This window comes from Orbilia oligospora, assembly GCF_000225545.1.
Source record: "Orbilia oligospora ATCC 24927 unplaced genomic scaffold scaffold00080, whole genome shotgun sequence".
NCBI lineage: Eukaryota > Fungi > Ascomycota > Orbiliomycetes > Orbiliales > Orbiliaceae > Orbilia > Orbilia oligospora.
Genome location: NW_011645637.1, coordinates 246,342 through 271,032, shown reverse-complemented (window position 1 = coordinate 271,032; position 24,691 = coordinate 246,342). Strand labels below are relative to the sequence as shown.

Below are 24,691 nucleotides of genomic sequence, written 5' to 3'. Positions count from 1 at the left end.
CGTCAACATTGATATCAATTGATCAGATGCATGTCAGCATCGGTCGCCGATGACTGATTTCGCCCTCAGAAGTTATATATTCTTAGGAAGAAACTGCGGGGCTGTAGTGATGAGAACCCAGAGATGTTTGTTAACTTCTTTAGCCTCGCCTCAATCCTGTAACTGACGAAGAAGAATGGGTTATGCATTATATGTTATGGTCGGACCCCATTTCTGGGCGGCGGCGCGCCAAGCCGAACTTGCTTGATGTTGAAAAAGAAGGCTGATCATGTTGACCTTCTGCTGTATCTCAGTAGGTACTTAAATACCTACTTAAGTACTTAGGTAGCTAAGCTATAGCCATGACTATAGCCATGACTATTCTACTTTTATCACCGAATATCTTCTATACCTAAGTCTATATGATCATTTTTATTCTTAAAAATCCTCCCAATCCTTAATTACGGACTTATCACTTCCAGAGTATCTATCTGAATTTATACTGATGTCTTCACAGCTCCGCCATGTATCAGAGAAATGAAGAGATGCAGACCCATAGAGCCAAAGATATAACAAATTGAAAACCCGCTACCGATTTTCAGAGAAAGATGAACCCAGGAAGGCTATCAATTTTACCTCCTAGAGTCCATTTCAAAGAGAGATATAAAAAAGTAGAAGAAAAATTACTTACAAGAATGCAACCGTAATAAAGTGGCCTTTTAGCCCCTCTCCCATGCAATCGTGTATCATGATCATTACAACCACCAGGAAAAACCTTCGTCTCTTCTATATCTACTGCGTATAACTGCTCTCTCCAAAACCCAGGTGTACAGGCATCGCTGTTTCCTCTGCACTCTCTGCCTCCCTGACTAATTCATCCCGCTTCATTTTCTTTGACTGGAAATTGATATATGCCACCAACGCTGTTCCAACTAACATCGCAGAAACTTGAAGTATAACATTAACAGGTACAGGATTCTTCCCAAATACCGTGTATGTCAGAGCATCGAGCCCTGATTGTACGAAGTTGAAGAGGCCAGCCAGACAGATAATTGTACCATACACTTTACCGAAAGTGACGAAGCCAAAGACTTTGGCAGCGTAGTCCCTGTATTTGAAATAAGATAAGTTAGGAACCCCGTTTTTGAATGCTTTTCTAGAGAAATAAAATACTTACGATACAGTAGTGTAATATAACGGACGGTACACCACGAACAGGATAACATTCAGATATGCAGCCCATTTATATGGGAGAATACCCAAGATACCAATTACGGTTGCGGCTGTTACCAACAATCCAATAATGAATGTTGTGCTAGTTCGGTCGAGTAAAGCGCCTGATAAACCCTTCACTTTAGCATTTGCAGCCCTATAGCGACTATCGAGCTTAATACTTACCAATAAATGGAACAGCGACTAATCCTCCCATCGGTAGTGCGATATCGAAGAAATTGTTGATCTCCACAGCGTCCTCATAACTTCCCAGCAAATACGTATACTGCGGCCTTATAGTTGCCACAAAATAATTGATCCTTGTCATTTGAATAACCGTAAACGCCGTGATCAGCACAAACCACCAACTGGTAATCTGCTCGCGTGCGGTTTTGCCATGTAGAGCTCCCCACACACCCGAAATATGCTTCTTTGCAGTCTCACGCTTCTGATGACGTTCGCCGCCTTTGGGTCCGAGGAGAAGATCTATTTCGCTGGCTACAGAGGCGCGACGTTCTTCTTGTACTGAGTGACGGACTTCGGCGGGAAGCTCTTCGTCCGAAGAATGATATTGGTCTTCTTCAACCATGTGTACCAATTCGCCTACGGTCTTGTAAGATTCCCGAGGCATAACGAAAACCTGGGAGAGGAAGGTGAAAACTGGAACGATGAGATAGACTAGGAAAAACTTCTTAGGCCAGAATGTTTCGCCACTGGCGAAATAAATGAGGCGGTATATAAGGAATATGGCAGAGGATGCATCGAAAGCACCGGTGAGGAGGGACAATATTAAGCCAGAGCTCGTAGGAAACGTGTTAGAGAGCTGGAAAGACGAAATGAAGACGAACGGGCCACCGAGGGCGAGAAAAAGGTATGCAGGAATATAAGCTGTTTCCCAGGCTATTAGCATAATCATACAAATTAAATTGTATCTACTAGTCAGAAAGAACACCCACCATCAAACGGGAGTTCCCAGGCAAAAGCGAACAGTAGGCATCCGGCAGCAAAGAAAACAGCACCGAGCATGCCACTAATCCTAGGACCGTATTTATCGAGAATTGTACCGACGGGCAAAGCGCAGACCTATTTGAATACCATAATTAGCCCCGATAATCTAGAATAATCAATCGTGAAGAACTAACATTTGTTGCAACAGCTGCACAGGTGAACATGAAGTTCAAACTACCCCAGTATTAGCTTCTCTGCACCGTTTTCAATCAATTGACACCTTTGGAGAGTACGCACTGTAATTCTTGCCCAAAGCACACCCTCACATCCCGATCTATTTCATCATCCGTACATCTATCCCGATATACGCCCTCCGCGATTAAAACCGGCTTAATAGCTATTATCTACGTCAGTACTCCTGGTCACGTGGACACCAGAATGTCATCAACTTACCAGCATATCCAAAGACGACACCAGCACTTAAAAGACAGTATATAGTAGCAAGGGCGACCTGCCACTTGCGCCGGGTTTTCGAAACTTCGAAGGCGCCGATAGTCATTGCTGACTTTTGTTTTGTGTATGTGTGGTGATGGCGGAGAGAATTGATGCAGATGGAAAGCTCAAATTTTGGTGTTGTTTTGGAGGCTTTAAATGGCAACAGACGGCTTTACGTAACAGCGAATGAGACTAGATTGATGAACACTGCTATTCCCTTGCTGGCGATGATTGTCGATAGTAATTACGATTACATCTGCTGCACGCTCCCGCTCGGCTAACGGAAACAGAGATGAAGAAAAATAACGATGAAGAATAGGAAAACGGGGAGAATCGAATTTTAAGGGTGGGTGCAGAGGAGGAGAAACTCAAGCAGAGGCGAGGAGGGGAGAGAAGAAGGGAAAGGAAAAACGACACGGCAGGAGCTTCAAAGGGTGTCGGGGACGGCATAGAAATAAACCATCCATCGAATCCATCCAGAAACTTACTGTGTCCAGCCCATTCTGAAATCGGGAAGAAGGATCTTGAACGTTAACGTTGCCCGACTGGCCTGGTCTGGCCTGCAACTTAAGTCAACATGCAACCATCCCGGATCGATATAACGGCAGCAGAGTTCCTCGCAGACGAACGATGTGAGGGGCTGGTTCGTGCATGGCCAATGACAGCATCAGTCAAAATAGTAACGTTCCGAAGCCATGGCGCGGGATCACATTCCCTCTCACAATGCAACATGAACGACTACGGCCTCTGAACTCTCCCGATGGATACATCTACTCGGTCCAGTGTATACTGTACTCCCAGATACAGCCCCACAAGAGATATCTCCAATCTTTCAATCTCTTGATGTTATCGATACATCGTTCGTATCTTTTGTTCGCTATCTGTGGCGTGCCGGCTTAATTGGCCTAAGCGAAGCATAGAGGCTCGAGGGTGCATGCAGTCTCCACTCCCGCGACCAGGATTGCGGTCAAAAATGATAGGTGGTTGTACCCCCACCGTCTGGCCGTACAGTAGTTGCTGCATACATAGTACAAGCATGTACGTACTATGTACTGTAGTCGAGGGGTATGTACCTATCTCACATTTGCCTCTCGATCAGAGATCCTTTAAGAATTGCCGGGGTGGATGCTGGTCAGTCCAATCGGCTGATATTAATCTAGCAGGTCGCAAAATTTTGAAAATGCGGAGTGCATCAGAAAATTTTATAGCTCCATGCACAAAAGAAGAAATGGATTTCCTCCTGGTCTCGTGTCCATCTGGATGGAGTTAGAATATAAATATTTCCCATGGCTTTGATTCAAACCGGACGATTCCGCCGCTATACTATTTTAACCGTCGTTGGTGTACGACGTTGTAAAATCTCATTAGGTCTATGGCTAGCGGGATACGGCTATAAGAATGCTCACCTTAGAAAGGAAAAAGAGCTCTGTTCGACGGAAGAAAAAAAAATCTTCACTTTTCGGCGACTGTTCTTTAACTCGGTAGTCTTTTGAAATTTCTTCCCTAACATCTTCGATAGCCCGGCTTCGAATCCGTGCTTCTTCTCACAACTAAATTATTTCTGGCTAGCGTAGCAACAGGTAGGCTGGATTCAATTTGCAGTCACGTGTTTTGCCGCCTGTGATATCATGATCTAGCTCTAGAAGACCTATCACATCGACTTCGAAGCTTCGATAATAAAATGTTCAAGGATTTGCTAATCTAGACTAAAAGACTCTCCTTGTTCAACCTATACAATTGATACAGCAGAGCTTTGGGTGGTGTATATCCCATCCTTAATCAAATATAGTCTCGTATTGCAGACGCGGTCCACACTTTGAATCAAATATTAGTTTTAGAATTTAATACTTTAAATATAGTCTCGGAGCCAGAGCCACCGGCCACCGAACACTGAGGAGCATAAGCGTGGGTCATATTCGCAAATCTTATTAGCCCTTCGTCTATCAATCATGATAAGGATGCGAGCGTCTAGCCCCGAGACTAATATAAACCATAAATTGAATATGAAAAATTACATTTAAGAGATTTTAATCTTGTGAGGTACTTGAAAATGCATAAAACGATCGATGAGAGCCTCCCGTCCCGAGACTACATATATACCCCAAAATAAATAGCTCCAAATTAATTTAAATCTTGACAAATTAAGCGTCTTCAACTCATCACTAACTCCATATCCTATTCCTCTAGTAGATATTTTAAGTTGGCAACCAGCCATTGAAATACAGACACAATTACATGATAACTAATACACAAGGTATCTCTCTAAAACCAATGCATCTACCGGTGCACCTCGGAACTAGAACCGTGTCTTGGGGCTACTAGGACCAACGAAGTGACTACTACTGTTCACGGGTCTCGGGGGCTATAAATTTCACATATTAAGTCAGAATAAAGCTTTCAGTTTCAACATATTCGAGATTTAGAACTTACCCGGCCATTTTGGGGGTTCAATCTTGGGAACCACTAGGAGAATCTCCTTCGCAAATAGTGCTGCGACAAGAGCGGCATAGGCTACCCAGCTCTTATTACTATGGCCATCTGCATAGTTGCTAATGCCCCGAACAACCAAACAACGGAAATCATCCTTGATGCTTCCAGCCTCCCTTTCAAAACACAAGGCCCCAGTTTCAGCGCTGATTTTATCTCTTTTCACGGCGTCCTTCATGGTCTGATTTCCCGACGCTATGATCCCTTTGTGTATGTGTGGGACATCGCTCTTTCTTTCAGGGCGCTTGACTCTTTTGGTAAGATCACATTGGGCGCAAGTACCAGAATCGGAATTTGGGAGATGATTAGGGCCGGCTTTTGGCTGAACGTGAAGATGGGTGGCCTCAAAGAGATTGTCCGGACTTTGGGGGTGCTTGAACCTAGCCTCCCGACTTCCAATTCGCTGAGCCTTCTCTCGGATACCCCTTGCAAAAGCTTCTGGATCCCTGACTCCGACGAAATCTACAGCGGATAGAAGAACCGTTGACGGCGCAACCAAATGACTTTCCATCACGAAACCACCACCTTCGGTCGCCGTGCCATAGTCATATTGAATGAGACCGTTAGTGCGCCCCTCTGGCTTGCTGACAACAATGTCACCAAGTCGAATGTCGCGTCCCTTCCGTAGATTAGGTGCGGCACCTCCCACTCCCACAATCATTCCAATGCCTCTTGCTAGGTTTGGAAAGCTCCGTATCATGTTCGCAGATACCCAGCTGGCTGATGCGGTGCCAGGGGCTCCAGCCGGCAGACACGCAATTACAATATAATGGTGGTGTATCCGGCCATAATGGTAGTGGTTTGAGTCTCCTCTAATTTTTGGAAAAGGTAAATCAAGCATCACCTCGTCGAGTACTGCGAGTGCAGCTGCTAGATCAGTACTCAGAGGGCAGATCCAACCGACCAAGAAATCATCTCTTGTAAGTTCCTTTTGAGGCAATTTCTTAGACATAGTTTAATATATATTGATGAATATAGTATTGAAGGAAATATTATAGATTGTGTGATATATTTTTATATAAGTCGCAAGGGATATCTTTGGCAATTGAAAGGAAAGCTGTGGTATGTACTATAGTATAGAGTTTGAAGAGGATATTCATCTTTACCCTCCTTCTCACTCCTCTTTATACACCTTCTTCGTCTTGAACTAAAGCCTCTCTGAATACTGATTTACGAGACTCGCCCTCCCTCTTTCTCCCTCTCTCTCGTCTTGGTATTTGCTGCTGTGCGCTCTAAGCGCGCGCCTTTAAGGCCTTGAAGCCGCTAGACTAGCCCTGCGAAACAAAACCTAGGCCAATCCAGTACCCTCATTGGTATTAACTTGCGTTGAATTGTGGCACAGACTCAAAATGCAACACGATATCTTGTGGCACAGCAAGCCACATCTCCACTAGCCACCGTGCCATCACCATGCATCACCAGCTAACCTCCCCACAGCCAATCCTTCAAGCTTCAACCATCTCATCTCCAAAATAACCTCCTCCCAAAAATGCGGCGCCGTGTCGGTCTCGCCGCCCTCGACCGGCGTGCACAAGACTCCCAAACCCGCTCTACCCACGGCGCTACCCTCCGCCGCACCCACCAATCCGAACTAACCACCCAACTTTCCGTCTTCCAAGCCGCCCTCTCCACTTTTAGCACCCAATACTCCTCCGAAATCCGTCAAAACCCCAAATTCCGTTCCGAATTTGCTCGCATGTGTACAACCATCGGTATCGACCCCCTAGCAGCATCTTCAAACCGTCCGAAGGAAAAAGGTGGAAGCATATGGTCCGAACTACTGGGTACCCAAGTCAACGATTTTTACTTCGAACTTGCTGTAAAAATCGTTGAAGTTTGTCGTGATACTCGGTCGAAGAATGGGGGGTTGATATCTGTTAGTGAAGTTCAATCTACACTTCTGAAGAAAGATCAATCTACGGGAGGTGGTGGGACGGGGTTACAAATATCTGAGGATGATATTATACGTTCGGTTGAGTGTTTAAAACCTCTTGGGTCGGGCTTCGAGGTCATAAAGATAGGGAAAACGAATATGATAAGAAGCGTACCCAAGGAGCTGAACAGAGATCAAGCGAAGGTATTGGAAGTTATTCAGGTACTCGGATTTGTGACTATTGGAGTGCTGGTGGATAATCTGGGATGGATTGCGCCGAGAGCACAGGCCGTGGTGGACGACTTGATGGCTGAGGCTTATCTATGGGTCGACGAGCAGGAAGGAGAAACGAGTTATTGGGCGCCATGCTCTCTATAATTTCGGCCCTCGCTCTGGTATACTAGTCTCCACCGTGTGACAAGCCCCATTCGGCCCTTCAGACTGGTATACATGTTGGATTTTGACCACCAGAATAGCTTGCAATTTCTATGTCATCGTTTTTAGCGTTCCCTATATGATACCCCTTTATAGTGCTTTCATCTCATTCGACAGGATAATATACTTCATAAACTACATACATCATTGAAGCTCCATCTATAAACCCAACATGGTATCAATCCCGAGATTAAAACCGAAAACGCCAATATAAAACCTGAGAAAAAGGATTTGTAAAAAACAGATAGATTACCGAAGCTCTTCATCGTCTTCGTCTTCGTCTTCTACCCCTTCGTCTTCAACCTCATCTTCATCTTCCTCCTCTTCCTCCTCTTCTGTATCGTCTACAGTAATGACTTCCTGGCGGACCTCTGGCACCTCATCTCTCTCCGTTAACTCCCCTCTAGCTGCCAGAACCGTCCGTCTTGACCTGTAAAACTGCTGAATAGTTAACATCACTATCATAAATGATCATGGGTCAAAAAACCAACCTTCTCCAGTGCTCCCGCCCGCTTCTCGGGCCTCCACCCTTCAACCTCCAATGCAAATCTCCCTTCTTCCTTTTTCTCATACCCAAAAGCTCTCCTTAATTCATTAAACTGCCTGACCCTAACTTCCCCTGGAACCCCACCAACCTTGAACCTCCCATCATTCATAACATCATTCTGAAAAGCCGTCATGGCCCTCATAGTCGGATCTTCATTCACCTCTACCGCTTTTCTAGAGATATTCTCCTCAAGCTTCGACGTCCCTATTACCTCCGTATTGTCGTGCGTATACTCCACTCCCGCGGACACAAGAATCGCAGATACGGGATCTAATTTCATCTTCTTATTCGCCCCCGTCGTAGCAGGATTATTAGCATCATCAGATACCATCGCTTGAATCTGACCAATGATATCATCTACTTCATCTCCTCTTCCTTCCTCTCCAAAAACTGTACTTTCATCCGGCCCATCGCCACTGATATCCGGCATATTCAAAATCGCAATACCAGTCTTACTCTCCGCCACATTGGTTTGGTTCACGATCTCCTGCAGAACCACGTTCTCTTGGTGGAAAGTAAATAGATTCTTCAACCCGAATAACTCCCCCCTCCGACTCGCGTCCTTCATCACTCCTTTAAAATACCTTCGTTCAAAAGAAGCTTCATACCCAATGTTCGCTTGTTGTTGCTTATATATCTGTCGCGCATATACCATCTCTTCGATTGTTCCTGCACAAACCAGTCGGAATACTTCCACATCCCTACGCTGACCAATACGGTAAGCTCTATCCTGCGCTTGCAAATCATGCGATGGATTCCAGGACGGATCAAATACAACGACTTTATTTGCTGACACAATATTGAGACCAACTCCTCCCGCCCTCGTAGAGATCAAAAAGGCAAAGTAACTCGGATCGGTATTGAAATTTTCCACTGCGGCGGTTCGATCTTCCAAAGACATCTCTCCGTCCAAATAGCAGATATTATAATGCGTATTATTCAGTAGCATGTATAGCATTTTCAAAAGCTTCTTGCTCCCTGAAAAGATAAGAACTTTGGCAGCTTCTTCGTTCTCCTTCCAGAATGCAAGGAGTTTCTGTAAAACCTGCCATTTCCCACAAAATTCGGGGTCCATGACGTTTTCGAAGTGCTGTCTCCTGTAATATTTCTCCCAGTTACCGGGAAGTCCGATTTGTAACTTCTCGATATCCTTCTCCTGTTTTTCCAGGGACTCTCCATCACGAGGAATCCAGTTTGCGAGGTGGTTGCACAACAGTTTCATGTTGGTGATACATGGAAATACCGCCTGAGAAACTGTGGTCCCATCTTCAAGCTTCCTATAACAACATTTACCTCTCGTTTTATGCGACCCACAATCACATTTGTCAGTGGAATATTTTACCAGCCCCACGATTTCGCTCTCGAGGTAATTCTCGTAAACTTCTTGTTGCAAAGCACCCAGTTTACAGAATACCACGCGATCCGTTTTCTTGGGTAGTTGGTGCGCGATAAGTGATTTCATCCTGCGCAGGAACATCCGTGGCAGTAGATTTTTGACGAGGTCGTTAGCTGTACTGCGGGCACGTGCCAGCTCGGCGTTTGTAGAACCATGAGCTTGTCCAATCTTCAAAGGGTTTTCAATATCGTTTTTCCAGTCGCTATAGGTACCGACTTCGCCGGGACGGATCCAGTTGAGGAGGTTCCAGAGCTCCTAAATGTCCAGGATGTTACTTTCTGGTATATCGAAAGGCGCGGTCATAGGATATGGTACCTACGCCATAATGATTCATAATGGCTGTCCCTGTCAAACCGACTCTGCAGAGGCTGTTGACGACATTCATAGCTTCTGTAATTCCAGAGGTCCGTTCTTTAACCTTCTGGCATTCATCTGCGATGACTACATCCCATTCTATCATGTTGATCTTCGCTTGATCCCGCCCTATTCCCGTAGTTAGCACTAATAATTCCCAACGCTACTAATCGATGAAACCCACGATATGTATCGTATGTAGTGATCAGGATCTCCAGGTACCCTGTCCTAGCAGCCCTCAATGCATCCTCTTTCGCCCCCTTAGCTCCATGATATGCATAAACCTGCCACCAACCCCATGTCTCCAGCTCTCTTATCCAATTCGATATCAAAGTCCCCGGACACACGATTAGTACCTTTGGATACCACTCATCTGGTCGCCGGTCTCTCATACGCCTCATACGGCGTGAATCCCTCGCATCCCCGGTTTTTCCAAACGCAGCGGTAAGAAATGCGATAACTTGCACTGTTTTCCCGAGGCCCATGTCGTCGCCGAGGATTACACCTGTATTAAGGATGAAAGCATTATGCATGAACCGTACACCCTCGATTTGGTAATCCCGAAGCCATCGAGCAATAGACGCCGGTATCACACCGCGAGATCTCTCGAGTACAATGTCTTCATACGCACGGCAGGGGCTTGCACCAGGAAACTGTGGCTTTTCCTCCAAATCTTCTAATACATCTTCATCATCTGAGAATATATTGGAATCGGGTGGGAACCTATATATTGATTCCAACGGTTTGGATTTCTCTTTTTGATCCTTCTCGAGAGTTTGTTTTTTTAGAAGTAGATGAAGTGGACAATCAAGCGTTGTATCTTCGTCGGATTTGAACCCATTTTCGCGGTCAATAGCCAGATCTCTAAGCTGGGTATTGGTGCGACGGGGTCGTGGAGTTGACGAAGATGCATAGGGCTTTCGAGGTGTGATTGCACTATCTTTCCTAGGACGGCCACGGGTACCAGGCTTTCTTTTTTTGGATGCCTTGTAGCGTTGGTAAGGGTCGTCATCTTCGTCATCTGTCATTACGACTTTTTCACGGCCTCGTTCAACTCTTGGACGGGCTCCCTTTGGGAAAGCTACACCCTCCCGAGCACGTTTCCGGGGAAAGGGACGAAAATCATCTTCCGAGGAGGATGAAGAAGGCTGCACTGGGCTACTGGGTTTACGTTTTTTGCGCGGTGTAGATGTTGATAACGGACGTTGTTTTTTGGTTGGTAGAATTGGCTTTTTTGCTATTGGCTCTGGAGAAGATAATAGATCGATAACTGAAGGATCTTTCTTAGGAGCAATTTTAGGTCTTGGATTTGATTTCTTCTTTGGAGATGTAGATTTGATGTTATCCAGATCACTGGTATCATTTCCAGAATCAGTCTCATCGCTGTCTACTGCGGCTGTAAATATATATATTAAAAACGTTAATACTTGATTCAATGCAGTCATTGATTGGACAATTTTATACAATGTACCTTCGATTGCATGTTCCAACTTGGAAACACTCTTCTTTTCGACACCTTTCTCTGCCTTAAAGGTCTTTTCTTTCTCCTGCCGCTTTGGCGCAAGATATTTGATATCGTCGAGGTCATTGTCCTCAGAGTCTGTTCCAGGAACAACCGTTATCTGTGAATACTTCGACCGAGGCATAGCAGATTTTTCGATACCGGAGGGATCGAAACCCCTCGAATTGTCAGTGTCCACAAGTTATCTGACGAATGATGAGACTGAAAAGAGGATCTAGAGATATCATGGCGGGGTTTAAAGTGCAGCTGCGGCGCCAGTTGCTAGACGTGTTTCGCGACTCATCGGATGGGAGATCATGTGACTTACATTACTGGCTAAAGTGGAAGCTACTAAAAAGACAAACGCGGAGTAAAGACTCAACACAGCAACGCATAATAGGATAATTCGGTAGGATCGATAAATGAATCGATTCTTCAGGCTAATCTCCTCGACGCGAAACGGTCTGGCCCGTAATTGCACTTGGTTTCACATCTAAAAATAATACAACTGCTGGTTATCTTACCAGTGAATTCTAGATTACAAAAATGTGCTTTCAGTAGCTTCAAGCCTTTGGTAAGCAAAAATTACAAAAAGAATGACAAACGTCGACGCTGCCAAGAGGGATCGAACCTCTGCGGGCGAACCCATGAGATATCTACAACTGGAAGACCAGTCAATTCAAGTCTCACACCTTAACCACTCGGTCATAGCAGCAAACTCATGTCTCGGGTCTCCTCGATAGAATACAAAGAACAGTCAGCACCAGAGGCTGTGTCATGAGATTATGATTGAGGAAACAAAAGTGGGTCATACTGCGGACCATCCGAAGCGACCGAAAACTGTCTAGTCTCTCGGTCATTTCGGCAGGCCTCGTGGGCTCCATAATTGAAATTTAATTTTACAAAACGCTGATGACGTTGATGATGTATATTAAGATACGGATCGAATGCCTTCCGAACTTTCTTGGCCGGACACTTTGACAGTTCTGTCCTTTGTTTTCTCCTTCGTGTTCGGTTTCCCGTTTCCCATTTCCATTGGATTAATCGAAGGTTTATGATATTAAGATTCAAATTAAACGGCTCACAGCCTCCTTCGGCGACTCCGTAGATTAGTCACAGACTATGTGGCTTTATCCTAGCGATTCCGGTTTATCGAATAACAGTTCCCCGCGAAATTGAACCTGTGATCTACCGCAAGGCTTGTCACAGGCTTGTACGACGAAAGTATCTGCAGCTGGTTTGAAGTAGATGTGATTGATTTCTTAGTAATAGATTACTACGGCAGACAACTACCGACAAGCTCTAGAGTTTCCAGGAAGGTATCGCTCGTATGCTCCGCCCGGTCGAGCCCTAGTCCAACTAAGACGGTTCGAGTCTCCCTGATATTTCTCATTGCCAGCAGACTCGCCAATTGTACAGCGTATAATTGACCTTGTGCCTGCCTTTCAGGAGTGCTTGCGCCTAGCAAACACTTTGGTGTAAGATGTGTAAGTGGTAGCAGACCATCATCGTCGGCTGTGGACTTTGCTTCCAGGAAGGCAGGGTGGGCGGCGTCCAGCGGTACCTGGAACCATTGAGATAACCGGCCTGATTGGGTGATTGTAATGAGGATTTTGTCTGAGAAGCCAAGAACGGTGGCTGTTGTAAGGATGGAGTCGATTTCCTTTTGCGAAGATTTGGTGAAGATTGGATAAGGCATATCGCTAGGTTGGAGGGGTTTCGAAGCAGTTGACGCGTTCATGATCTCCTGGATGGTCGTAGCATTGATTGCTGACGACATCTTTTTTGAATTCAGTATGACAGTCCCGTGGCTGTCTCCTGCTGCGCGAGCGATGGTGGTTGGTCTATTATCACCAGTCTTCGGACGACGTCGTAGTTTATACGCACGTAAGAAGTAGGGAAGTAATGTACGTTTCAGGCCCTCTCGAGACTACACCGCACAGTGCGTCCTTCGCTTTTGACAGAAGTTTCAACATCACCGCAACACATCTTCAAGCTCTGCCCCTCCAAAGCCCCGCAGTCCACGGACAGCCGACATCAAAACAAGCTTACGGAGCTTCAGAGCATGCCTCGGCATGCCAGGCGCCATGAGGCAGTTCTCGCCCAATAAAACAGGGGCTTCACCAACGCTAGTCCGGGCCACCGCTGCAGCTGCTAGCACTTGCGCAGATCCACAGACTAGTGACTTATCAACTTGGGTAATATTGCTCGGAGCACTCGGAGTTACTTTGTTCTCCTTCTTCCGGCCGAAAAAGTCTTAAGGGACACGGGCATTGTCCCTTTCCTCATGTAAGCAACCAACATGGGGACAAGCCACCCCAATTTCGCCTACCGTCGGTGCATTTCCCGTTTAACTTGCTGTTACGGTGTATTCTGCTTTCAAGGGGACCGGGTTTGGCGAGCAAGATGGGGGATATATTGGGCACATGAGCGCCTGGGATGAATGGGATTGCATTAAATGTGTCCTGCAGACGGCGGTAGGTTCCGTACTTGATAACGTGAAGCAGGAACCTATCCGTGGCATGAACCGGTGTTAACAAGTACTCCTCTAACTCCTCCCTGCTCTAGTTCTTTGTCTTGTTTCCTGAAGCTTCCATATATCAAAAAAAGGGCTTGTCTTATTGCCTTAGTCAGAAGCACGGAGTACGGAGCATTCAATTTGTTTCTGGATGCGAAGTGCCGCACTGAGAAACCAACAATGCTGGTCCCTGCTGCTCAGGCCTGCATTCATTTGTAAGCCATCCGGCCGGTTGAGTGCTAGGCAGTCCGCCAAAAGTATACGGTGCACGAAGAGAACGGACGAATTGAAGTCGTCATCGAATCTTTCTCGTCCATAGACCACCTTCAAACCCGGACCACTTTGATTTTCAGTCAAAGCTTAAGGGTAAGCCATGCATGAGTGCATTGTGCGTAAAACCGTGTCCTCTTTCGAGTTCCTACCGGTATACTGTCGATCCGAGTGCTCAGAAGTATGCCTAGTTAGTATCTTAATAATCCGCACGTAAGTGTTTCTGGTGTGATTAATATTGGAGATGCCTCATCATATATGCATTGTATGTACCGGGGGGAAGGGAGATGTACCGTATTGTATAGAGGTAAATTTGATGTTATAGCAGCCTCGTCCGCTGTGACGAATACCAGCTGCAGTTCGACGGTATGTATTTTTTGACGAGTCAGTTGATATACTTCCTTTCGAGAAGCTGCGTAACCGCGAGAGGACGGTGGTATTCGGCTCCGACATTTATTTGATGAAAGGAGATCTGGATGAACAATAGCTCGCGTGGGATAGTACTATTACTATAGTTACCGTTGACGATGACCAGCATGCATGTTAATAATTAATGCTCCATGCTATCTCGATAATCATCCGTCAACCGTCAACCGTTAGTATGCTAGTCAGGCCGCGCATTACAGTTATCTGCTTCATCTAGACCTTCCCTGCGTGCGTGGATTACATACGCAACACAGCCAAAGTCATACGCACGCCCCCCTTTAGCATCCTTCGGGACTTCGCCATAATTGTAATCTGACCCCTTTGCACTCGAGGTCGCCTTGTCCCTTGCAACTTGTATGGAACTGCGCTACACTGCACTGCATTGTAGATAATTAATATCGTTTTCCGAAGAGGGAAGCGGCTTATGACCTAAAGCAACGAAGCTTATATCCCGGCCAGCATTTGAGTGGAAAAAGGAAGCATTTGCTGCTATGCTGCATTAGTCCCTTGTTAGCGCTGAGTCAAAACCAGAACCAGAACCAGAACCGGAACCAGAACCAGAATCCAACTTTTTTTGATGTCTGTTGGAGCTCGCATCGCAGCTTTGCTCTTGCTTGGTTAACCAACTTTTCCATCAATCGAATCAAATCAATCGAATCGAATCAATCGAATCAATCAATCAACCAGTCGGTCCAGATCCTGTTGACGTCGCGGAGCCCTCCCGGGACTGAATGCATATACATCCATAATCCGATTTGTATCGTCCGCCGAAGCAGAAGAAGAAAAGCAAGGGCGCTCCGCAATTGCATTGCACTGCACACTGTGCCCCCAGTTTGCCCATTCGTTTCATCCAGTATAGTACCCTCGAAACCTCACCATTCGGTCCTAATTCTCGATCTTCTTCTTCTTATTTCCCTTGTTCTTATTTTATTTTATTTTATTTTATATATTATATTTTTATTTTTTTCTTATTTGTATTTTTTTTTCTGATTGCATCGAATGCTACCTTCTCTTGATCAGATCCTCCAACAGTATTTCATACGCGAAGCAAATCCGCACTGCAGTTTTTCGATAAATCTCCAAATCTAGGAATCGAATCCGCCCCCTTCAAATCTATCCTGAACCGAAAAGATACCTGCCCATTAAATAGGCGACCAGTTGGAACAGCCCAGCTCGTTTGGGTTCCGGAACACAGAGGCTTAGAAACGATCTGTAAAATTGGCCTACGGATTCGGGTGCATACAACGGGCGTCGGGGATTTAGTCGTCACAAAGTCCGATTATATCCTGTTCCTGCGCAGCAAGGTCTATGCAAATGTGAATCATACTTTTACACTGGTTCTCTGGTCCATTTCTGCTTTTTATCTAATTTTTTTTTTCCTGGCCTGGTGAGTTCCCAATATTATTATCTCATATGATAAAAATTCTGTCCTTTCCCTCCTGGGATTCCCTCAAAACGGACATTTATATTGGCCGGACCTCGCACTTCGGGCCGACTTATTAAGCAAAAACTCCGAATCCTTCTTCCCCTTCTACATACTTTTCGTATTATTATTTTTTTTTTTCGTAAATACTTTTTTTTTTGTTTATTTTATTTTTGGGGGGGGCAGATTGCTTGCCTGTCTCGTGTCTTAACTTTACTAGAGTGGTTGTCCTAAAACACTATCTCCAAGCAAGCTTATTTTCTACCTCATGCACAAAAATGCTTATATGCTGACATAATCACCATCTATCAGGCCTGGGTCGCATACTGGTACCATTGCTTTCCTAGGTAGTCAGTCTTTCACGGGTCTACTACTACCCCGACTCTCTTTTTCCATTTCAGATTTAAGGTCTTGTCGGTCGGTGTGATACAAACGTCTCCGACCGAATAGTCCTAAGACATCTTTCCAAGGAAAGTCCGTCACCACGGCCGGACGCGGGAATAACGGTAAGGGTTCTGGGATCTTACGATCTCAGGACCCTCCTGGAACAGTCCGGGGCGGTGGGCGTGCATACTTTTTTGACAAGAATGAGACCGATGAGGATCCGATGATGTTGTTTAGTCCGGTTGATGACGAGAACAACTCGCAGATGGATCCACGCTTAGGTGCCATGGCCGCGAATATCGTGAGCCCGAGTTCCGCGAGCACAGCAAGGTCCATGGCGAGTTTTTCGACGCCATATAGACCTTCTGGGTCTGGTGTTTCTCCTGAGGCCCTTCACAGTGCCAACGCGACACCGGATAGCCAGCAGGGCGGTTCGAATTCGCTGAACGTTGGCAATACGGCTGCTGGATCGGCTCAAGATCAGAAGCGGACGAGGGCTTGCGAGTCCTGTCGGTCCTTAAAGGTCAGATGTGAGCCGGATCTCGCGAATCCAGAAGGGAGTTGCCGTCGCTGTGCGAAGGCACGTCGAGAGTGTATCTTCACTGTTCCGACGAGGAAGAGACAGAAACGAACGGACTCTAGAGTGGCAGAACTCGAACGAAAAATCGACAAACTTACAGCGACACTAAACGCTAAAAGACGAGGAGATAGTGATCGTGAGCCCCTTAACGAGTTCCCGGGAGACAGCGACACCGAGTTATCCGACCACGAAGAGGGCACTCGATCCCGAAAACACTCCCAAATCCGCACAGGATCCATTCCCCACGGCTTTCCAGCGGGAGATTCTGATCAATACCGTGAGTCTGAACCTAAACGCCAGAGACTGATGAGCAAGGATGCAGCAGCAGCAGCAGGGGACAGCCGGCGGAGTAGTTCCGCCCACGATCATATGGAGGACGTGACGACCGAGGCTACTTCTTCGTCAATGTTCGGTGGTGCGAGGATGGAACATTTGACATCTGCATCGGCTCCCCCAAGGCCCCAATTCGCGGTTCCGCGGCAGCATCACGCTCGACATAGAATGCCAACTCCAGAAACTGATCCAAGCTCCATTACTTCTCCAGCTCAGGGATCTGGTGATATGGATGTTGTCGATAGGAAGCTTATTACTATGGAACTGGCGAGTAGGATGTTCAATCACTATAACGACAACCTCGCACCCCATTTCCCTGCCGTCACTTTCCCAACCGGAACTACCGCTCAGGATATCCGGAAACAGAAACCTTTCCTCTTCCTAGCCATCCTCGCAGCGTCCTCGGCGATATTTGACCCGGATCTGAATCGACTGCTCAACAAGGAAGTAATACGTGGCATAGCAGATCGAGTAATCATAAATGGCGAGAAAAGTTTGGAGATCATCCAAGTCCTCAACATCGCGACCCTCTGGTATTACCCACCGGATCAATTCGAAGAACTCAAATTCTACCAACTTACGCACATAGCGGCTGTCATGGCAATCGATTGCGGAATAAACAAGCCACATAGGGGCGGGAGGCCGAGGATACCTTGGTTAAGTGGAGTCGGTTCTGGTATCTCAAATGATTGTAATGGTTTAAACAGACTCCAACAATTAATGAGCTCGGGTCCGGGAGAAAAGGGAATTCCTAAGGAGCTCCAGAGCTGGAAGAAAACGTGGTTACCGGACCCTGGAACTCTGGAGTCCAGACGGACATATTTGACATGCTATTGGATGTGTTCGAAGTAAGTACTTTGTAAAAGACAGCGCAAGGGAAATATCTGCTAATCATATTTGTTTTGTCTAGCGTTGCGATGTCTTTACGACGGCCTAACCTTCTACGATACTCAGCGTATATGGGGGAGTGTGTAGAATTTATTGAAAAATCGCCTGAAGCGACACTACACGATAGGATTATATGCCAATGGGTCAAACTTCAAAGAATAACTGAAGAAGTCGGAATCGCCTTTGGCTACGAGGACTCGGTTGCCAAAGTTAACCTTGCGGAGACTCGAATACAATTTGCCCTGAAAGGGTTTGAACGACAGCTAGAAGAGTGGGAAAAGAACCTGCCTCCGGATTGTGAAACCAAGACCGTACGGTTGGCCAGCTACACCTTATCTCTATTCATGCATGAGGTTGCACTACACGGTGATCATTCGACAGAAGACTTTAGACCGCCCTTTTTAACAGAAAGGCTGATCCGCCAGCCGGATAGTGTCAAACCTGGCTCTATGCCACAATTAACCCAGACCCACATTCACGCCCTCTTTAGCTGCCTCTCCTCCGCTCATGGCCTTCTGGACGGATTTCTAAATATCACAGTTGATGAACTCCGTTGCGTCCCTGTTTTATTTTTTGCTCGGGTAGCCTATTCCATCGTTCTCCTTATCAAAATATACTTCTCCGCATCCGCTGCAAACTCCGAACTAGGCAAAGTAATCGACAAACCACAGCTCAAGCTTGATTATTACTTTGAAAAGCTATTAGCTTTGCTAAAGGCAGCCTCTGCTGACGACAGGAGCAAACCCGCCACCAAGTTCTTTATGATTCTTACGATGTTAAGCCACTGGTACCAATACCAACAGCGTGTAGGAAGCAAAGGTGCCCGGCGGCAATCAGTAGTGGTCCCACCGAGCCCGGGTCCAAAGGCCGATACATCCCGAAAACAAGAAGGAAACTCTTTCTCATCGACACCTGTTACACCGTCGCTAGCATACCGTTCGCTCAACGAAATACCGGCTTCAATGCATATACCTACGCCGCATAGTACCGGCGGCGGCGCGGAAACTCCACAGCCGCCTAGCGATACTCTAGCAGATGCGCCCACGCCTCTTCACATGCTCAGCGACGTGGCAACTACGACCGACGAATCGGCGCAGCAAAATCCGAACATGATGAACATCGATGGTAGCAACTTTGGGAATTTAGGGTTTGAAGGGATGAACCATCTATACAACACCCCACTGGAGGAGAACTGGCTAGGCAATGGGTTGGATATGAGCGCTTTTGGGATGGGTGAACTTGGTTTTGGAATCTCGATAGGGATCGAGGGCATAGGGGTCAATGGCTTCCCCGGATTCCCAGATTTCCTAGGCGGTGGATCGAGCTCCGAGAACTTCTTTTCAGATGGATCGGGAGGTGGTTCAGGGGGCGGATTCTTCGATCCTTGGCCTCCCAGCTAGATATCGACTATCTAGTGGCAGAAGATGTGAGAGAAAAAGAAGAAAGATAGAAGAGCTTCAGTTGCTATTCTCTACTCCTCACGACGCATATGAAAATTTCACCGTATATACTCCTCTCTCTACAAAAAATGCAACCTAATATAATTAACGACATTGGGACGACATAGCTTCCTCTGTGGATGCTCATCATATATCTATCCAATCATCCGATATAATCCCCCTAAATCTTCAACAGCCTCGACGTTTCACAGCATCTGCTTCAAATAGTTACTGTTGGGAATTTGCTTTTTTTTGATATCAGAAGCTTTGATTTCTTGGGCGATCTTGCATGCTAAGGTTACATGGTAGTTTTCCAATTTCAAATTCGGGGCTTTGTTTTGTTTGCAGTTTTTTTTGTGTTCACATTTTTCACCTTTCTTTCCTGTGATTTGCACATGGCCCATTTCTTGCCACATCATTTCGATACATGTATAATACGTCTTTTGTTTCCCTTTTTCTACCCGGAGTTCAATATTGATTCTTGTTTAAATGTTTCTTGCAACCTTCCTTCAGGCGCGAACGGCGAGTAACCCAAAAAAAAGCCATCATGTATAGCCTCAAATTCGTTTTTCTTCTTGTTTTTTTCTAAGTCTTTATTCTTATTTGCTCCGGCTTTCGAACATATTTGTATATTTTTGTAAATCTTTGATCAACTAATTTGGCCATGTATAGAGCCGAAAGTGGAGGAAGAAAATTGAGAGAGGGAAGGACAAGGTAATGCCCTTTCCCCACAGGTATTAGGATAGTATTAGGATATCGGAGAGATTTTTTTTATACTCTGAAAATAACAATTTTTCTTCTTGTTTATTTTTGGAGATAAGCGTTTTTCTTCTCCTTGGTGTCCTAGGGATGGTTTTTAAAAATATACTCTACTCCTCCAACCATCAAAATATACGTTCGAGGTTCAATCGAGATGCTTCGTGATAAGACTTGTAGATTCATATCAAAAATCTAGAATAAAGATTTTATCGATCAAAACGTATGCTTGATTCGGGTGCACTATCCATCAACATAAATCTCTACTCCATCATCTCATCCCCATCCTCATCCTCCTCCGCACCATCCATACCACTATACCCCTCCCCCCCTTCCTCATCTTCATAATCCTCCTCATGATTCAACGGCAAAAACCTAAAATCAATAAAAGTCGGTGCCGCACCTTTCTCTCCAACTTCCACAAGGTATTGCATACTAAGCACACCTTCACCATCCCCCCTCAAACTCACTTTACTCGCAACCCCCATAGCCCTCATAGCTTTCCTTACCAATCCGAATTTATACCTCCCCACGAACCCTTCGTTTACCAAAAAAGTTTCCATTACGAACTTGTTGTTTGAGGAAAAATCTACGGTTGCCGATGAGAGGATTCCGGTTGCTGATAGTGAGAAGTTTGGACGCTTGTGCGGGGAGACGGAGTAGATTAGGGTTTCGGGGGAGAGGTGGTCAAGTTCTAGGAGGGCGTCGTGAAGGAAAGCGGATTTTAGGATTGTTTTGTGGGTTAGGGTTGTGCGGTTGAAAGGGATTAAGTCGGTGGAAGATTGGGGGATGAAGGTTGTTAGGTGGCAAGTTGTGGTCACGCCGGAGTCTTCTAATCTACATTACCATCAAAAAAAAAAAAAAAAAGTTAAGTGATTTTAAGTAAAAAGCAAGGGTAATTGTGGAGAAGGAAGGGAATGCAGACATACATAATAGACAACGGAAATCCATCACCTTGATAAACAAACCTACAGGTTCCGGGTAATCTTAAACCATTTTGTTCAAATAGATTAGGATTCCCAAAGAACGGTCCTTGTTGCCTTCCGAAGGGTATATTCTCTCGACCGGATATACTGGTTCCTCCTTGACGGTTGTTGTTATTACCCCCACCACCCCCACCACCACCGCTATTGTTACTCCCATCCGCACCGAAGATTTGTAGACATTCTAGAAGTGCCGATAAAGATATTTGGAATTTTACATTGTTTTCTTCAGATTCCAGGTTGAACTGTTCAGCAGATGATGGAGGAGGAGCTCCTGCGGATTCTAGATGTATTGTTGAGGGTGTATAGTTATACGAGGAGAAGAGATCAGGTGTTAGACAGACATTAGCTGTATCCACCCCACCCATGAATCCAGAGATATACATAAACATTATTAGCAACTATTTCACAGAACTAGAAGAAACGAAAAAGGAAGACAAAAACGGGATATGTAAATAAGTATATACCCTGCATCGAATGTGAATCCTCGACCGAGAAGCGGATGTTGTCGGCGGAGATGCTGACACTCGCGATAGGCATGAAGCCTATGCATTTTAATAGGTCATAGATGTGACGAGTAGAAGATGATATGGCAGAGAAAACGGGGCCTGGGGCGGCGGAGGGAGTGGGATCTTGGGTCATGATGTTGTGAGTCGAGTCGTCGAGGGTGCATGTGGGAGGAAGAGTGTGTTGGGTGTGTTATAAAGTGGACGCGTTACACACACGCGTGAGTCACGTGGAAGCGGGTAGCTGCCTTAGCTCGGCTTCACTGGAGTCGGTCAGAGCTCGTCAGCTCGGGCTCTATGACGTAGATTAGCTTAGAACCTCTGGGTACGTATTTACAATGCAATGCTACTGAGGAGAGAGGAACTTCAATGCACTGCAGTGTTACCCATATTATAAGCTATAGCTATAAAGTAGTAGAATATTAACCAGTAGCTTAACTGCAATTCGAATTCATATTTTCTATTAATATTGCACATAGTTAAATAATATCTGAAGGATAAAAGATATATAGACTTCTGGACTGAACTGAATTCGTTATCATGAAAACTAATTACATTGAACATTCAAAGCTACTTAAGTAGTTAATTCCATAAAGTCCCAAAGATGTGGGTTTTAGGATATCTTCAATTCCATCCGAGTACTTTCTCATCAGAATGGCTATCTGTATAGCTATATATAGAGCTACCAGATGTATAGCGATGCTTGTACGTACTTAAATACTTAAGTACACACATACGACTTCCATGCTTCCACGAAAAGCCGTAGCCATCATTTAGCTCCTCTTTCCCTGTTTCTTAGGTTCAGTCAAATAACTATACCAATTAGCCCCACTAATCCCAGTAGGTCTCCCAGATCCAGGAACCGGTACACATTTCTTCTCTCTCTCCAACATCTTATCCTTAGTATCCACAAAGAGCTTATAAACACCCGAACCCGCTGCACCCTCAGGACAAGCCACAAATGATCCTCGAGTATGATAGAAATACAATTTCTTGTCCGTCGGATCCTGTCTAACCCTGAAACCCCTGATTTCGGCATCAAGAGGGGGCGTTGGTTTCCCTGGAGCTGTATATCTCAACGCACCGCTTGGGTCGATGTAGAGCATTTGACCGCCTGGAACCGAAACGTCGAGGATCGCTGTGCCGGCGTACCAGATTACCCAGTGTGAGGATCCCATGGTGTCACATTTCTTTGTACCCTTTTCTTTATCTTCGGCCTCGATTTTAGGATCACAACCGACGGTGGAAGTATCTTTACCGAGGTAGAAGTAACCGTAGTATGTGACGGCAGCTTGGTCAAAGCCGTCTATCTTGAAGGACGGCCAGAAGGCGGTGCCTGTTGCGAATCGACTGGGTGGGACCGGTGCTGGAGCTGGAGCAGACGAGACTGCGGCAATGAGCGAGAGAAGAGTAGCGGCTCCGATGAAATGCATTTTGCAGGTAGTAGACTTTCCCCAGATGTAAACTTGAAAAATTGGGTTAGGGAAGGAAAAAAAAGGAGAATAGAGAAAGTCGTTCCAAGGGGGTAGTATTTGAAAGTATATTTTATCCTGTTATCTTTTAGTTTAAAGCAAGACGAGCGAGCCTCAAAATCCACAGGTCCCTTGCGTTAAGAAAAATAAAAATAAAACGAGCGTAAAACTGCTATATAAGCACCGAACGAAGGGGGGTGGGAAACGAAGGAGAGATGATTGCTACCAGAAGAAGAATAGCAAAAGACACGGGAACAAAACAACCAGAAGACCCTTCCTTTTGTCTCTGCCACCTTACGATCTTCTTATAATAAGCTCCCTCCGGTAAAGCTGACTTTTAGTTAGAAAAAAAGATGGGCTGGGCCACTTGTTTTTTGCGAAGCAAAGGAGACCAACTGGTGTCCAACATGTATGTACATGCATGTAACGTAAATTGTTACTACTTGAGGTGCGTCACCCTGGCTAGGCTATACCTACCTTGTTGGATATGGCTGCCGATATCGTGAGCTCGCCAGCTTCAGACTTCCTGGAGAGCCTGGTAAGACGTCAAATGTGCCGCTCGGTATCCGCTTGGCTTACATCCGCAGGAATAGTGTATGATGGCAAAGACGCTAAACAAGGTAGCCGTTGGCGGTTTTATCCTTCCCGAAGCGTGTTGCGGTGTGGAAATAACACAGGAAATGGGCAAGGCGCAGCACGTGATGGGAACGGAAAATTAAAGGAAAAATCCAAAAAGGAAATTCGGAATAAAAAAAGATTGATTAGAAAAAGTTGGAGCAGATCTGAAACGAAAAAACCTGTTACTGTTGGTTGGGTTTTTTGTGATTATTAATATGTCATAGGCATTAGTTTACATGCAAGGGGGAAAAGCGAGGCTGCTTGAAAGGATCATGATCTTAGAAGCGGGTATCATCAAGTGTTTTCGCCTCAAACATACACTCCTCCAGCCGCTAGAGCATATACGGAGCCGATCCTATTCGCAAGCATCAGTTTATGAGGTAGAAATGACGGAGAAGAACAGGATATCACAAACCCAAACGCAATTGAAGCCGGGATTGATATAACCAGAGTGAGGGCTAACGATTTGTCTATTGTATCAACCAGTCAATTACAAAACTTCAAATCCGAGACTTTCGTTTCAAAGATCAATGGTATGTGTATATATTTAACGATAGACCGTACTTATGGAAAAAAGAATTGTGAGAATTGATCCTGAAAATTTAATATATATTGTTAGAATCATAGCGTATATTATATGGCAGTCATTCTTGGGGCTAATATACCAATTGAAAGGAGCAGGAACGCTACGGGAGAGTGGAGGTTCTTCCCAATAATCGGAGAGAACGGGGTATTCGCGGCCGCGTTCCACAGCTCTAAACTCGGTGTAGACATTCTTCTAGATGTGAATTGGCCCTTCTATGAATGGTGGAGAAGTTATGTATTCGGTAGTGGTTCTGTTTATCTGCAATTTCCGGTGTCTGACGTC

General features: G+C 45.5%; 8 protein-coding genes across 8 annotated transcripts; 2 read left to right on the top strand and 6 right to left on the bottom strand.

Moving 5' to 3' along the window:
* Nucleotides 1–771: 771 nt before the first annotated feature.
* Nucleotides 772–2,698, bottom strand: AOL_s00080g77 (uncharacterized protein; the record flags this gene model as incomplete). The annotated part of the gene is made up of 7 exons (XM_011124452.1): nucleotides 772–1,087; nucleotides 1,157–1,316; nucleotides 1,378–2,079; nucleotides 2,148–2,274; nucleotides 2,334–2,373; nucleotides 2,437–2,536; nucleotides 2,593–2,698. 7 exons carry the CDS (start codon nucleotides 2,696–2,698, stop codon nucleotides 772–774), a joined length of 1,551 nt encoding a protein of 516 aa, XP_011122754.1.
* A 2,275-nt stretch (nucleotides 2,699–4,973) lies between these two features.
* On the bottom strand, nucleotides 4,974–6,073 carry AOL_s00080g76 (uncharacterized protein; the record flags this gene model as incomplete). The annotated part of the gene is made up of 2 exons (XM_011124451.1): nucleotides 4,974–4,996; nucleotides 5,065–6,073. 2 exons carry the CDS (start codon nucleotides 6,071–6,073, stop codon nucleotides 4,974–4,976), a joined length of 1,032 nt encoding a protein of 343 aa, XP_011122753.1.
* A 537-nt stretch (nucleotides 6,074–6,610) lies between these two features.
* Nucleotides 6,611–7,372, top strand: AOL_s00080g75 (uncharacterized protein; the record flags this gene model as incomplete). The annotated part of the gene is made up of 1 exon (XM_011124450.1): nucleotides 6,611–7,372. One exon carries the CDS (start codon nucleotides 6,611–6,613, stop codon nucleotides 7,370–7,372), a length of 762 nt encoding a protein of 253 aa, XP_011122752.1.
* Nucleotides 7,373–7,678: 306 nt separating this feature from the next.
* AOL_s00080g74 (uncharacterized protein) lies at nucleotides 7,679–11,372 on the bottom strand (the record flags this gene model as incomplete). Its single annotated transcript, XM_011124449.1, has 5 exons — nucleotides 7,679–7,867; nucleotides 7,921–9,627; nucleotides 9,692–9,855; nucleotides 9,911–11,122; nucleotides 11,198–11,372. The coding sequence occupies 5 exons, from the start codon at nucleotides 11,370–11,372 to the stop codon at nucleotides 7,679–7,681; spliced, it is 3,447 nt and encodes a 1,148-aa protein (XP_011122751.1).
* Nucleotides 11,373–12,503: 1,131 nt separating this feature from the next.
* AOL_s00080g73 (uncharacterized protein) lies at nucleotides 12,504–13,007 on the bottom strand (the record flags this gene model as incomplete). Its single annotated transcript, XM_011124448.1, has 1 exon — nucleotides 12,504–13,007. The coding sequence occupies one exon, from the start codon at nucleotides 13,005–13,007 to the stop codon at nucleotides 12,504–12,506; it is 504 nt and encodes a 167-aa protein (XP_011122750.1).
* A 3,464-nt stretch (nucleotides 13,008–16,471) lies between these two features.
* AOL_s00080g72 (uncharacterized protein) lies at nucleotides 16,472–19,449 on the top strand (the record flags this gene model as incomplete). The annotated part of the gene is made up of 2 exons (XM_011124447.1): nucleotides 16,472–18,009; nucleotides 18,072–19,449. The coding sequence occupies 2 exons, from the start codon at nucleotides 16,472–16,474 to the stop codon at nucleotides 19,447–19,449; spliced, it is 2,916 nt and encodes a 971-aa protein (XP_011122749.1).
* Nucleotides 19,450–20,507: 1,058 nt separating this feature from the next.
* AOL_s00080g71 (uncharacterized protein) lies at nucleotides 20,508–21,869 on the bottom strand (the record flags this gene model as incomplete). The annotated part of the gene is made up of 3 exons (XM_011124446.1): nucleotides 20,508–21,081; nucleotides 21,174–21,510; nucleotides 21,695–21,869. 3 exons carry the CDS (start codon nucleotides 21,867–21,869, stop codon nucleotides 20,508–20,510), a joined length of 1,086 nt encoding a protein of 361 aa, XP_011122748.1.
* A 637-nt stretch (nucleotides 21,870–22,506) lies between these two features.
* AOL_s00080g70 (uncharacterized protein) lies at nucleotides 22,507–23,166 on the bottom strand (the record flags this gene model as incomplete). The annotated part of the gene is made up of 1 exon (XM_011124445.1): nucleotides 22,507–23,166. The coding sequence occupies one exon, from the start codon at nucleotides 23,164–23,166 to the stop codon at nucleotides 22,507–22,509; it is 660 nt and encodes a 219-aa protein (XP_011122747.1).
* Between the last annotated feature and the right edge of the window lie 1,525 nt (nucleotides 23,167–24,691).